The sequence below is a fragment of the Ascaphus truei genome, chromosome 6 (genome assembly GCF_040206685.1).
Source record: "Ascaphus truei isolate aAscTru1 chromosome 6, aAscTru1.hap1, whole genome shotgun sequence".
Taxonomy (NCBI): Eukaryota; Metazoa; Chordata; class Amphibia; order Anura; family Ascaphidae; genus Ascaphus; species Ascaphus truei.
Genome location: NC_134488.1, coordinates 118,602,518 through 118,617,272, shown reverse-complemented (window position 1 = coordinate 118,617,272; position 14,755 = coordinate 118,602,518). Strand labels below are relative to the sequence as shown.

Below are 14,755 nucleotides of genomic sequence, written 5' to 3'. Positions count from 1 at the left end.
GTCTGCCAAGAGTGTGGCAGCCTGTAGTCAATGGGTATCAGGAGACAGCACTGCAGAGGCCTGGTGTGCAGAAGAGGGACAACCAGTGAGGAGCATCACGGGTCTGATAAAACGGGTGAACCTTCCGGAGAGGTGTTGGAACTGATGGCCGCCACGTAGATGGAAAAAGTGCAAGTATTGAACACACAGTAGTGCAACAGTTAACACAAGTTGTAACACAACCTCACTACTGCGACCGTGAACCATGAGCGAGGCTGAAGGCTCATCCAACATGAGGACCTGAGCTCAGCTGAAGGACAAGTGCCGTGAATATGGACTGCCCTATGAGAACCAGGAGGTCGCAGACATGGTTGACGCAATCGGTGACTATGAAGCCCGGCTTGCAGAGCCTCAGGATATGGCTCAGCTTGCCCTTATAAAGCCACCCGGAGATCAGGGAAGGAACCCAGTGCCGGGGCGGTGGAATCTCGGAGAGGGAACGAGTGCACCTCCCGGGAGCAGTGCAACAGGAGGGGTACTGGTTGCTGCGGCTACTAGTCCGTTCACCCCTGAAATGTTGGCACTGATTACTGCATGGGGAGACAGAGGGACACCGGAGGAGTGGCTGCAGTTTATCACTATGGCAGTGAACAGACCCGCTTATTGCCCCCCTGTCCAACCCAACCAAGATGAACTCAAACTAGATCAGCACAGTCTCACCAAGTTCGTGGAAGGTACTGATCAGATCGACAGTTTTTTAAAGAATTTCGAAACACAGTGTCGGCGGTACAAAGTGCTTCCCCAGCATAGGGTTGCACGTTTGGACCCCTTACTGTCCGGCTTGGCTATGCAGACGATGATGGTGCTTCCAGATGAGTATGCTGATGACTATGACCACCTGAAAGAACTGTTACTGTTTCAGTACGGTTTTACCCCTGAAGCCTACCGGGGTATATTGCGGCAGGAAGAGAGGCAGCCCCAGGAGTCCTATGTTACCTACGTGACCCGCATGGCTTTGTACGGGATACGCTGGGTGGAGGGCTATGAGGCACGGACTTACCAACGCCTGCTGGATCTCATCTCTCAGGAGCAGCTCATGCAGCAGTGCCAAAAATAGAACAAGTAGGCGGTGCACTGCTGCCGTCAGGGTTTAAAGGGAATCCAAGTCCACACGCAAATTGATGAATAAAAAGGTTATTTATTTAAAGTGCATATACACTAAAAGGGTGCTACAGAGAGAACTCTGACGCGTTTCGTCTCAGCCTGAGACTTTGTCAAAGACTCTTTGACAAAGTCTCAGGCTGAGACGAAACGCGTCAGAGTTCTCTCTGTAGCACCCTTTTAGTGTATATGCACTTTAAATAAATAACCTTTTTATTCATCAATTTGCGTGTGGACTTGGATTCCCTTTAAACCCTGACGGCAGCAGTGCACCGCCTACTTGTTCTATTTTTGTTTCTATTTCCCGGCTTGGAGCACGCTATAGTCACTTCCGGTTGGAGTATCCTGACGTCATCGGCTGATGGTGGATGCTGATCGCCGAACGCTGAACGCGGAGAAGCGGAGAGCGGACAGAGATCTTCTACGGGTCAAGACAGTGAGTGATTGCCCTCTTTTATCCCCAGTCATTACCTCCGCAGTGGGGTCCTTGGTCTAGTGTGGCACCGGGAAGTGTGAGGCAGTGGCGGAGGGTGGCGGCAGACTTAGCCGGTTTGTCCCTTAAGGGGACACGGCGGTATTGCTACCACTGTACCTCCTTAACACTACACAGCCCCTACCCGTGCATCAGCCATTATCACTCGATCAAGTGGGGCGTTTATTACAAGATTATCCCATATATATACCACATTGGGCTCTTACGGAAGTTGACTTTCATTTATTTATACTCTGGAAGATTGATATTGCTGTTACACAATTTGGAGCATCAGCGTTTCCTACGAAGTGATTCTAGGATTTTCTTTGCATGCAGCAGTGCCCGCTGGCGGTGAGGGCTTGGGTGTACGACAAGAAGCCCAAGACTTACCAGGAGGCGAGGCTTGCAGACAACTATGTGGCCAGCCGAGCCCTGATGACCGCCAAAACAGTAGCCAAGGCGGCGGCGGCAGCACCGGCCAGAAAGTCTGCCAATACCCCCCAATGGACTCAGAGGCTGCCTGCGGGAAGCAGTCCACCAAAGGAGGGGGAGCTCCGGCACGAGCGCCGGTGCTACAACTGCAACCGCCATGGTCACATCAGACCAGATTGCCCGGAACCCCTGCTTTCCGGCGGACCCCATCAGGGGCAAAGCTGGTAGCCTGCGTGCGGGTGGCTTCCACCAAAGACTCCGGACCGGTCATGGAACCAACTCCCAGTGAGACGTCCCATGCAACGCCTGTCCCGGTTTCATCGGTGCCTACAGCCAGGAGCGAAGGACATCTCAGCGCGGACCTGCAGCAGACGGACGGCCGGAGCAGACATCTCACCCCGGTCACAGTCGGTGACTTGCAAGTAGTCGGCTTGCTGGATTCAGGAGCTGCAGTTACCCTGGTCCGACCTGATATGGTCCGGCCAGAGGAATTGATCCCAGGCCCTGGGATACAGATCACTGTGGCCGACGGAGAGCCATGTTTCCTGCAAGTGGCCAGAATTTTTTTGGATTGGGGGGAGGGCCAGGGTGTGCGGGAGGTGGGGGCTTTACCCGGTTTTGATGCCGATGTTCTTCTTGGCAACGATCTGGGACCGATGACCTGCACCTATGACCGAGTGCCCAAACCCGCTGCAGTGGCGGCGGTTACCCAGAGCCAGACAGCGACAATGGCGGCGGCGCCAGTCCCCCAGCCTTTGGGACCAACGTTAGCGGAGGGTGCAGAGGAGCCCGGGGAGGTAAGCCAGGATCAGTTGCAACCACAGACTGACTTACTGTTTCCCCTCACCCTTCCCCATTCTCTGGACAATGACATGACTGGGGGTTGGCCAGAATTAGGAGCCCAGTTTAGGGAGGCAGTGAAGACAGACCCTACCCTGGCCGGCGTGAGATTTCGGGCGTCCGAATCTCAGGCAGGGGAAGGCATTGAGCACTGCCTATGGTATAAGGGACTCCTGTATAGAGAAGAAGGGAACCCATTGATAGAGGAGGGATTGACCGGTAAGCGACAGCTAGTAGTGCCCCAGGGGTACCGACAGCAACTGTTACGGGTAGCTCACTCTATTCCGTTAGCGGGACATCAGGGGGTCAACAGAACGCGAGCCCGGTTATTACAGCGTTACTACTGGCCGGGGGCATCTCGAGATGTGGGCACTTTCTGCCGCTCTTGTGATGCCTGCCAGCGAGTGGGTAAGGCGGGCGACCATGTGAAAGCACCCCTGAAACCCCTACCGATAATAGGGGAACCCTTCCAGAAAGTAGCGATGGATCTTGTAGGACCCCTTATGATTCCAAGAAGGTCAGGGAAGCGCTACATCCTCACGGTGGTGGATTTTGCCACCCGGTACCCTGAGGCTGTAGCGCTTGGCACCATAGATGCCAAGACAGTGGCAGCAGCTTTGCTGAACATTTTTGCTAGGGTAGGTTTCCCTAGTGAGGTCCTATCCGATCAGGGGTCGCAGTTCATGAGTGAACTGTTACATTGTCTCTGGGATGCATGCGGTGTACAACACCGACGTACTACCCCTTACCATCCCCAGACAAACGGATTATGTGAGAGGTTTAACGGTACCCTGAAGCAGATGCTTCGGACCTTTATAGAGGCGGAAGGGAAAGACTGGGAGATTCATTTACAGCACTTGCTGTTTGCCTACCGAGAGGTACCGCAGGAATCTACAGGCTTCTCCCCCTTCGAGCTACTATATGGCCGCAGGGTACGTGGACCTCTGGACCTATTCCGTGAGGGATGGGAAGGGGAGGGTACTGCTACTTATGCTTCAGTGATCCAGTATGTAGTAGATCTCCGAGACCGGTTAGAGATGCTCATGGGGGTGGCCCAGGATCACCTCAGGGCCGCTTAGACCAAGCAAAAGAAATGGTATGACAGGAATGCCCGTAGCAGGGAATTCATCCCAGGACAGCAGGTGCTTGTTCTCAAACCCACTCGGGAGAACAAGTTGATGGCTGCCTGGTCGGGACCGTACACGGTTATCCGAAAGGTGAATGAGTACAACTACATTGTACTGGTAGAGCCTGAGAGGCATAAGACATATCACGTCAATATGCTGAAAGAATACAGAGCACCGAGTATGGGAGCAGTAATGGCCATTTGTAGCCCACTGCTGGAGGATCCGGTGAGCAATGCTCTGCCTGATCTCCTAGGGGAGGCTAGGCAGGGAAACACTGTGGAATAGGTAGAGATAGGGGCACAGTTGAGTGGTAGGCAGCAGGTAGAAGCCAGGGACCTCCTAGCTAAGTTTAGGGCCCTCTTCACTGACATGCCAGGGACCACACATCTCACAAAACACCCAGTGCACACAGGGGATCTGCAGTCTCTGCATAAGCACGCTTATAGAGTGTCAGCAGAGGCCAAGACCAGTAGGAAATGGAGATAGAGGAGATGCTGACCCTAGGGGTAATTACTCCGTCCCAGAGTCCTTGGGCAAGCCCGGTAGTTCTAGTCCCTAAGAAGGGCAAGACCACCCGGTTTTGTGTGGACTACCGCTTGCTCAACGCTGGGACGGTGTCAGATGCCTACCCCATGCCCCGCATGGATGAGTTACTGGATGAACTCGCGGGGGCAAAGTATATGACCACCATGGATTTGAGCAAAGGCTATTGGCAAATCCCACTGACCCTGGAGGCTCGGGAGAAGTCAGCATTCATCACTCCAAGTGGCCTCTATGAGTTTTTGGTGATGCCATTTGGGATGCAACACCTGGTCAATAGGTTACTGGAAGGGATGCAGAGCTATGCCAGGGCTTACTTAGATGACATTGCTGTCTTTAGTAATTCCTGGGAATCCCACATAGGACATGTAGCTGCAGTGCTGTATAAGATCAGGGAGGCTGGGCTTACCTTGAAACCCACTAAGTGTATGGTAGGGATGGCAGAGGTCCTGTATTTAGGGCACAGGGTGGGTGGAGGGCACCTCAAACCAGAGCCAGCTAAGGTAGAAGCCATAGTTCAGTGGCCTGTTCCAAAAACCAAGAAACAGGTCATGGCATTTTTGGGCACCGCGGGGTACTATAGGAAGTTTGTCCCACAGTACAGCGCCGTGGCCAAACCCCTGACTGATTTGACAAAAAAGCAACTGCCTGTGCTTATCACCTCGACTCCTGCCTGTGAAACTGCTTTCTTGGCACTGAAAACTGCGCTTGCTGGGGCCCCCATATTGGCTGCCCCGGACTATACCAAACATTTCCTTATACAGACTGATGCCTCGGACTATTGCATTGGGGCTGTGTTGAGCCAAGTGGGGGACGATGGTAGAGAGCACCCTGTGGTGTACCTCAGTCGAAAACTACTCCCCAGAGAGGTGGCCTATGCCACCATTGAGAAAGAGTGCTTGGCCATTGTGTGGGCACTCAAAAAACTCCAGCCCTACGTGTATGGAAGGGCTTTCACGGTCCTCACAGACCACAACCACCTGAGTAGGCTGCAGAGGGCATCAGGGAAGAATGCCAAGTTGCTAAGGTGGAGCTTGGCCTTGAAAGAGTTTGAGTTTACTATTCAGCACAAAAAGGGTAGTGAAAACAGCAATGCTGATGGACTTTCACGTCCGGACTATCCCTCTGAGACTGAGTTCATTAAGGGTGCCAGCAGTGCCCCACTCCCCGTTAGGGCCAGTGGCCACAGGTAACCCATTAAGAAGGGGAGGTGTAGAGGGAGAGGGGGGTTGGCCCGGTATTAAAGGGGTTGCACCCCATATTGCCACCCCCTGACCTCACCAGGGAGGCGAGGGGTTAACTGGACTGTGGTCCAGGAATGTGGCTTACACCTTGTCATGTCAGGAAAATGTATGTTCCCCTGTTCCCATGTTTCATTATAATCCTGTATTTTAATGTTTTAAAGTGCATTTCTGTATCTCCAGTTCTGGAGGTCACAGAGAGTTGATATTTGGCCAATATGTGGAGGCACTGTAGGCATTAAAAACTGGCAAATTTCGACCCACTGAGCCCACCAGAATGGAACTTATTAATATGTGTAGATATTAAAGTGTATATGTATGGTATTTTGGATCTGCTCTAACAATGCAGACTCCATCTGCTATGCTAATAGGTCATGAAGGGTAGCCGGCTGATTGAGTCTAAGCACTGTGATCAAAAGTTAACTGCCTGATTGTTTACACTAAGTACTAATCAACCGACCAAGTACTAATCAGCAGACTCTGCCACTCTAATTGTTACCTGAGGGTGGAGAATCATCAAACTGGAGTGGTTTGTAAGTGTTATGTCTACACCTACAAACAATGCAGATACTTCATTTGGTAGATTGGTCGTCGCCCCTTATTTAATTATGGGGCTACCCATAGAGTCCCAGTACACATGGGCTAATTAGCTGGGGGGCATGGGTTAATCTGTGTCTCCACGTTAGGGATTGGATACAGATAATTGTTCACCAATAGTCTATATTCAATGTTAAGAATAGGGTTACACAGGTATATAAACTGTGTCAACCCTACAGTTTTTAGTTCTTCTTCTGATACCATCTTGAATGTCACCGGATTTTTGGAGAATTGCTAGCTGATACTTCTCCATCCCCCAACCCTAACTAAGTGTTACCTTCTTGTCTGTTAATTGTACTACATTGCTGTGTTCACCTTATTTAAGGAATAAATTATATTTTATTATATCTAAGCCTCGTTCAGGTCAACAAAGATATTTGGTGTTCATTATACCTTGTCATAAGCTACCGTGACACAGATATCTATTATTTTTAAACCATGGTTCGATCGACACCTAAAACATCTGCGGTTGCAACACTTTTAGGGGCTTGCCGTGTGGGGCCTCAGTAATGCCAGATACCCATATCTGTGGTATGTAATAGACACTCCCCTTCATGGAGAATACCCAGGAGGACTGTTAGTAAACAGCTGTGCACCATCCGTGCCCATAGGGAAAATGGAAAAGATTGTGGTAGAAGTGAGAAACGAGAGCCCATGATGTGTTGGTATGAAGAGGCACTGTGGCCCACCTGTACAGTGCCGAAGTAATGGGTCCAGCATGACAGAACAAAACTGACAAGGGTAAGTTGATCCCAAATGTGTCTGTCTTTAGAGACAGTACTGCTCCAGAACCCTGGAAGAAGCATCTGAGGGAGAAGATGGCTCGTAGTCCTGAAGTGTTCTCCACCCATGAGTGGAATGTAGGACAAGCAAAAGGAGTGGAGCACCGGACTCACCTTCATGATACCCACCCTTTTAGAGAAAGATCTCAGGGATTGCCCCCGGCTGATATGGAGGATGTAAGAAGCCACCTACAAGAATTGATGGGGACAGATATAATCTCATAATCCCGAAGCCCATACGCGTCACCCAAAGTTGTGGACCGAAAGAAAAGTGGGGCAATAAGAATGTGTATTTACTACTGCACCTTGAACAAACGGACCACTCTGGACTAATATACCATATAGAAGTCTCACAGGGAGCAAATTGTTCTCAGTCCTCGACTTATGTAGCAGCTACTTTCAGATTCCCATGTGTGAATAACACAAAGAGAAGTCCGCATTTATATGCCGATTGAGGTTTTATCAATTTGAACGCATGCCCCAAGGATTGTCATGGGCCTCAGGCACTTTGTCAGTTCTGCCAGATACTATCATTTATGTGGGATACATCATGTCTGATGAAATGATGGCTACAGAGCCATCCAAATTAGAAGCTATTGCATTCTGACCTAGGCCCGGGAAGCTGACGGAGCTACGATCCTTCTTAGGATTCTGCAGATATTACAAACGCTTTGTGAATAACTTCTTGGACATACAGTAGTGCAGCCCTTGACCCAACTGACCAAAGGATACCCACCAACTTGAGGACACAGAATGGCTCTTGGGGCCACCAGGCAGGATTACTTCAAGATGAATGAGCCATTTGGAGATAGATGGATGGGAGAGGATATAACCCTCTGTACAATGTATGCAACACACTCACACTGCCCCCTGTCAGGTTCCTCTCCAGTGTGCAATGGATATGTGACTCATGATGGACATAGAATCAGCCAATAGCAAAGACTGTGGAAGAGGTGAGACTAAGGGGAGAGGAATCTTTAAGAAGGGCTTGCAGAGCACGTGAAAGGAGATCTGCACAAGCCTGAGAGATCTCTGGACTGAATGGACATGGGTATGACCCGAGTCTAGTCTACATCCTCCTGGGGAGAATGGGCGCCAACTAGAGGGAGAACAGCTAAGCTGCAGGGAAGCCCATTTGATCACCAGAGTGGGAGCAGCACAGAGGAACGAGCATCGTCAGAGTGGACTCTCAACGGCATTCATCTAAAGTGGTACTGAAGCATTTTACAAAGTACAGGCCTGCTATACTTATCTGTATTAATGAGCTCCAACAGTGTCCGGCAACATCATATAGGCCTTAATACCCAGGATTGGGTAGCCGCAGCACCAGACACTGACATACACCTGTGCAGCGATTAGGGGATATGTTATGTTGGTGTGTTATGCAATGTATGTAGTGATCCTTTGTTAAGCATCACAAGGTACCAGAGTTTTCATCAGTAACTACTATATAAATATGGTTATAAACATTACTGTAGTCTGTCTCCTGTTGTCTGACCTAACGCCACGAGTAGCATATCAGCGAGAACAAGAGGACTCAGGCCCCCACCTCAGCTACAGGTGTTAATGTGCAGGGGCAAAATAAGAGTGGTTGCATATTGAATATATATGATCAAATCACTCTGGGATGATTGATAACCATCAATTAAACGCAATAGCTACCAACCTACAGTATGCCAAAGACCAGTTCCCCCACCCACAATCTCCCTCCCATCTCTGAGACAAATGGTGCACTTTTGCATGTCTGTGCCCTGTTTCCAGTTCTGCAGTAAGGGAAATTTGAATACATTTAAAAAAGCAAAATTTTTCAGGCACAATTCCAATGCATAACGATCATTGAAAATATTTGCAAAGTTTTCAGGAATGGCAAAAGTCCAATCTAATCTTATTTCGCAGACTTGTTCAATCATGTCTCTATTTCTAAATGCAGCTAAATAAACGATAGATTTCCACGTTTGCATGTGTCCTTGGCCCATTCATCCCTGTATTTCTCTATTCCTTGCTGCCATCAAATAAGTAAATCTTGTTTTTCAAAAGCAGTGCCCTCGTGGGACACAACGAGGGGGATCCCCGTTATAATTTAGGTAGGTGGTAGGGGGAATTGCACAGTTAAATTATAAAACGACCGTTAAAAGTGGTAAAAGGATATTCAGTCATACTGGTCTGTACCTTTCCAAACATTTGCTGATTTGTTGTGACAACATTGTTAATCTAGTTCATTAATGTTGATGTCATAAATCTGTTTACCATCAAAATAAAAGATTTCCACTGCATGAAAATAGGAAAACTGGTCTTCAACACACAATTGTATGCACCCCTTTTGAATGTGTATGCCCTGTAACCTTTTGCATGAATCCTCCATTCTCTCCATAGAACTGCTCTGTAAATCACAGGCTGGTATAGACAGGGTATACAGTAAGTGGAAGGCACAGGTTGGTCCTCAGACTGGACAAGTGTCTGTGAGTGAGGCCAGAGGGAGAGTCTGTGCCCAGTATGAGTGTTTTTATATATGTATGTATACATAAGTATGCATGTATCGTGTATGTGGGAGTGCATGCATGTATGAGTGTACTGTATGTCTACATGCACAAGTGAATACATGTATGAGCATGTGTATGCATGTGTGCAAGCCCTATTATACGTATTTTTTTAGTTGGCCTTACAATCTGTCTCCCATGTGTGTCCTTGATACCCTAATCCAGGGGTGCAGAATATCCGGTTTTAAGGATATCCCTGCTTCAGCACAGGTGTCTTAATCAGTCACTCAGTCAAACACTGAGCCCCCTGTGCTGAAGCTAGGATATCTTTAAAATCTGACCTGTTGGGGGGTCTTGAGGACTGGAGTTGAGCCCCACTGCCTGTAAGGATCCGCGCTGCAGGTACACCCGCTTCCAGCGCCTCCTTACCTTGTCTCCGTGCCGCCCAGGCTCCCCGGCGGCGTTCCTCACTCCTCGCGGTCCCCGCCACGGCTGCTCCCGCACTTCCGGGTCGCGAGCGTCACCCTTACGATCGCGCGGGGACCCAGGCTTCCATTTACTGGCGCCGTGCACCTGACTCCACCTCCTCAGATGCTGCGCGCACATCACATGCTTCCCTGCACCTGCCCCATCAGGTCCGCCCCCCAGGCAATTCTCCCCTATCAGATCCTTCCCCGGGACGCTCCTCCCCTTGCTCTGATAGGCCCCAGCTTCCCAGGCACTTCTCCCCTATCAGGTCCTCCCTCGGGCCGCTCCTCTGTTCCTCCCCTTCCTCTGATAGGTCCCAGACCCCTATTTAGCCTCCCCTCACCATTACCACCTTGCTCTGCATAGCTTCTGTACCTTGGTGCTGTCTGCTGTTGCCTGGCCCCTTTTGTCTTTCAGTTCCTGTTCCTGTCCCTGGATATTCTGCTGACCTCCCTGGATCTTGACCTTTGGCTTTGGACTTCGTTTATGCTGCTCTCTGGAACCCCTTGGATTTGGCTTTGGACATTACTACCCTGCAGACTTCTATATCCCCTGGACACGGCTTACGGACACTCTACTATGCTGCTCTCTCCACTCCACGACCCAGGCTTACGGACACTCTACTATGCTGCTCTCTCCACTCCACGACCCAGGCTTACGGACACTCTACCACGCTGCTCTCTCCATCCCACGACCATTGGCTTACGGACTTTACCTTTCTATGCTGGAGTTGTCAAGTACGGTAACCTTTCTATTTTTTTTTACCTGGACCACCTACGCTACTTCCACACTCCGGCCGTGCCCCCGTTTACTGCTAGGTGTGTGGTATTACTCCTTTCCACCTCAGTCCCAGGGTCTCGTCTGGCTTGTAGGCAGGCCGAGCGTTACACTGCCCTAATCCGACACTGGCCTCAAAATGCGTCAGGTATTTTGCATAGCGAGGTTAAATGCGTCGTCCTTGGACTGTTTTCCAAGACTAACAAAATAGCTTCGAGGGAGAGCACCCAACTTCTGTATCTTCACCCTCACACAAATTACCACACCAGGTTTACATTTCATCTTTTTTTAATGTATAACGGTAATGCCTGAGTTACACAAAGAACATGTACAGGCCGCGGGTAGTTAACCCTTTCGCTGCTGGAAGGGGCCTCCAAACAATTGCTCGTTAATCCGTTGCAGACATTTATCCAGCAGTGACAAGGATAAAGCAAGTACCAGTTTATCTTTCTACTCTACGACTTAATATAGCTGAATAAATTATAGTGGGATTATATATATATATGTATATGTATATATATATGTACACACTTACGCACACACACGGAGCAATATGGCTATGAGCCAGACACAGAAGTGACACTTCGATTCGCTACTAATTGTATGGAATGTTATCTAGTGCTAGGTAAGGACATGGGAGAGGGGGTTAGGAGGACAGGTTAGAAGCATTTAATATACATTATATAGAAGGGTACTGCAGTCCCCAGACAGGCCCCTGTAGTCTAGGGTCTGTATCCCAGAATGTCCATTTATGTAGAAATATATATATAAAAAAAAAAACATCAACTGTCCATGTGTGTGTAGAGTTCAGCCTCTCATCAAGGACTCCTGTGTACCGAGGAGAAGCTGCCATTGGAATGTCTTTGATTCATTGTACAGCATCCTCTTGTGGTCCCCTTTCTTGCGTCCGGCTTTTAGGTATAGCGCCATGCAACTTTGTTTCCGTTTCATAGAGTCCGATTAGGGTTGAAGAGAGTCTTTTGTTGTTCAAATCAAAACATAATCTGGAATGCTTGGTATTTCATAAAGCAGGTTGTGCCCTTCATGCCACTTGCGTTTCTACTGCTCCCCACTAACAAGATGTGTATTTTGGGACTTTAATATATCCATTTTTTTTTAAAGACATCACATAAGTAATATACATTAACCTCACTATACACTTGTCTGTGCGACACTATTCACAGTTAACTTGAAATTAACCTCTTTTCTGGAATGAGTTAGGGGCCACTCCCTCACGTAAGGGGTTCATTATTCTATGTACATCATTTCTACATTTGGAAAGTGATTTAGTGAAGGGATTTCCTGAACCCCTCTGTATTAGAGGATATTCCAATATGATACAGTTCTTGATAGTGAGGCACGGTACCAAATTACAAGCATTGCCATTCATGGTTTGTGTCCCATAATGTAGGAGAATATACCTCCGATACAGCACAGGAGAACGTGGAGTCATCCTCAAACTAAATATGATTCTCCCTGCAGAAAATATCCCCCCTATTGTTCTTATCTTTAATTAAGCTTTTACATATTTAACATCCAAATGTGGCGTTTCAGATAAGTTTTGATCCACTGATATGAGTAAAGGACATGGAATAAGCCTTGTTTATTGGCTACTTGGAATGAAGGCCACTAGAAACATTGTCTTAGTAAGACATGGCCACATGTAAGAAGAAATGTCACGTTGGTCCCATTAAAGGTATTACAACCAGCTAAACATCTAGTGTTTCTCCAGGACTGACACAGCCTTTAGACTTCGGAATGAATTACCGACACATGATAATGGCGTGACACATTCAATATCCTTGTATTCCTTTTCATGAGGCTTGAGGTATCTTGTGTCAAGATGCCCTGCCTGTTAATGTTCTCATACACCTCCATGATTCTCATCAATGTTCTTCAAAGCTCCACTCCCCATTGATGTGTCTTACCAAACATAGATTGCAAAGAAAGGGGCAATTGCATTAGTCCTGATATCACTCACACTGCCTGTCTGCTTCACACCAGCCGTCACTGGTCACATTTCATAGACAGTACTTGACCCCAATACATTTAATGCTACCTACACCAAATTACATTTTGTGATGTTGGTCCCAATCAGGTGTGCAGCCTTCCTCGTATTGTGTCTGTGCAGGTTGGGGGTGCTGCTTTTGCTCTTTATATGTCAATAAACATTATTTTAGCTAGATATAAATGTCCAGGATATGTATAGAGTTTATGGTCTTTGGGAGGAGGTATTCCTTTATCTCATTTTTTTTTCCTGAGAAGAAATCCCCTCCTTTACTCTCTGCACCGGCAAAGGGGCGCTCTCTCCATGACGAGTGTAGATGGTGAGTATTAGAAAGCATCTCACTCAAGATTTGGTCCATCTCCTCCATACACACCCATTTAACAAGTCGCCCTGTGCTGCTTCCTACCAACAAAACATTGCAACAAAGAAAAAAACAAACAACTATTTAACAACCACCATGGCTACAAGAAAAGCATTGTTTTCTAAACCTGCCAATTAGTGTTAGCCACCTGGATGTGTACATTGAAGTCCAATTTGTCTGTTACCATGTGTCTTCCTCTAGAAAAGAGTCCATAACCATTACAGTGCTGAATGATCCTGCAACCCTAGTTGTGCTGCAGGCCACTCCTGCACTGACCAGGGTTATTGCCATTAATTGGTTGAAAAGCCCGAAGATCACGTAAGAGAGTTGCAGAGCATGACGGCAGCTCTCTAAAACAGTGCTTGGGACACGTCAGGTTGAACAGTTCCCGGAGAAAGCTGCCAAGAGACTTTGGTGGCCAAGAAGGTAGGAGCGTGAAGAATCCCCATTATTTCAGCGTCCCAGGGGTTCAGAGGAGTGGATGGGCACAGGCATACGTGGGAAGATGTACATGGCAGTCCCATTTCAGAGTGGACTCTGGTGACAGTTGCTGTGGCATCACTGGGATGGGACTCCTTCAATAAGCTTGTCCTGTCTCCACAGGTAGGAGGCCCAGGACGGCTGAATGCTCCCCAAGCTTCATCCGGCGCTGTGTGGACAGGCTCACATTTTTAGTCAGGTAATCAACAGCGGCTGCAAAACAGGCACAAAGAACAGTTAAAGGGGGATACTTCCAGTATCAACATATCAACAAATAAGTCATCATTCACATTTTTAGCATGATCATTCTTCTCAGATTGCTGTACAGCAGGCGTGGCCACCTCCAGTCCTCAAAGTCCACCAACAGGTCTGGGGTTAAGGGTATCCCTGCTTCAGCACAGGTGGCTCCATCATTGACTGAAGCAGGGATATCCTTAACACCTGACCTGTTGGAGGCGCTTGAGGACTAGATTTGGCCTCTCCTGCACAGTGTATTGCTGGCCCCTCTCCTTGGGAAGTGGATAATATTTCCAGACGTGCTATGTGTCCGTATACCTATTTACGAAACCGTACTAATCCTAAAACACACTCACTGAATGGGACCGTGAGGTGCTTTAAAGCTTTACGTTGCTTAGTATATCTGGCTTTATGTGCTTTGTACTTACTAGTTGGACTTATGTAACATATACTTCCCTGAGTAATAATTTAGCACTATACAATTTAGTGCTATACATCCGTATAGAGTGTAAGCTCCTTGGGGCAGGGCCCTCCTTACCTACTGTAACAGTGTATGTTAATGCTTGTTTTATTCAGTGGCGTAGCTGGATATGCGCTTTCCCCCGGGCAAAAAACAATTCAGGGCCCCATTAATATTATTACTGAATGCAATTTTTTTTCTCCCTCCCCCATCATCTCCCTGATCCTCTCTCTCATCATCCGCCCCATCACTCCTCATCATCATCCCTCCCCTCCTCCTCCTCATCTCTCCCCTCCTCCTCATCATCTCTCCCCTC

General features: G+C 48.3%; 1 protein-coding gene across 2 annotated transcripts in view; it reads right to left on the bottom strand.

Moving 5' to 3' along the window:
- Positions 1-11,204: 11,204 nt before the first annotated feature.
- The window catches only part of PAX7 (paired box 7), a 98,683-nt gene continuing 95,132 nt past the window's right edge, over positions 11,205-14,755 (bottom strand). For both annotated transcript variants that reach the window (XM_075606003.1, XM_075606004.1), the window contains exon 9: positions 11,205-13,955. In XM_075606003.1, coding sequence (XP_075462118.1) covers positions 13,840-13,955 — 116 coding nt within the window. In that variant the 3' untranslated portion in view covers positions 11,205-13,839. The remainder of the gene's footprint in view (positions 13,956-14,755) is intronic.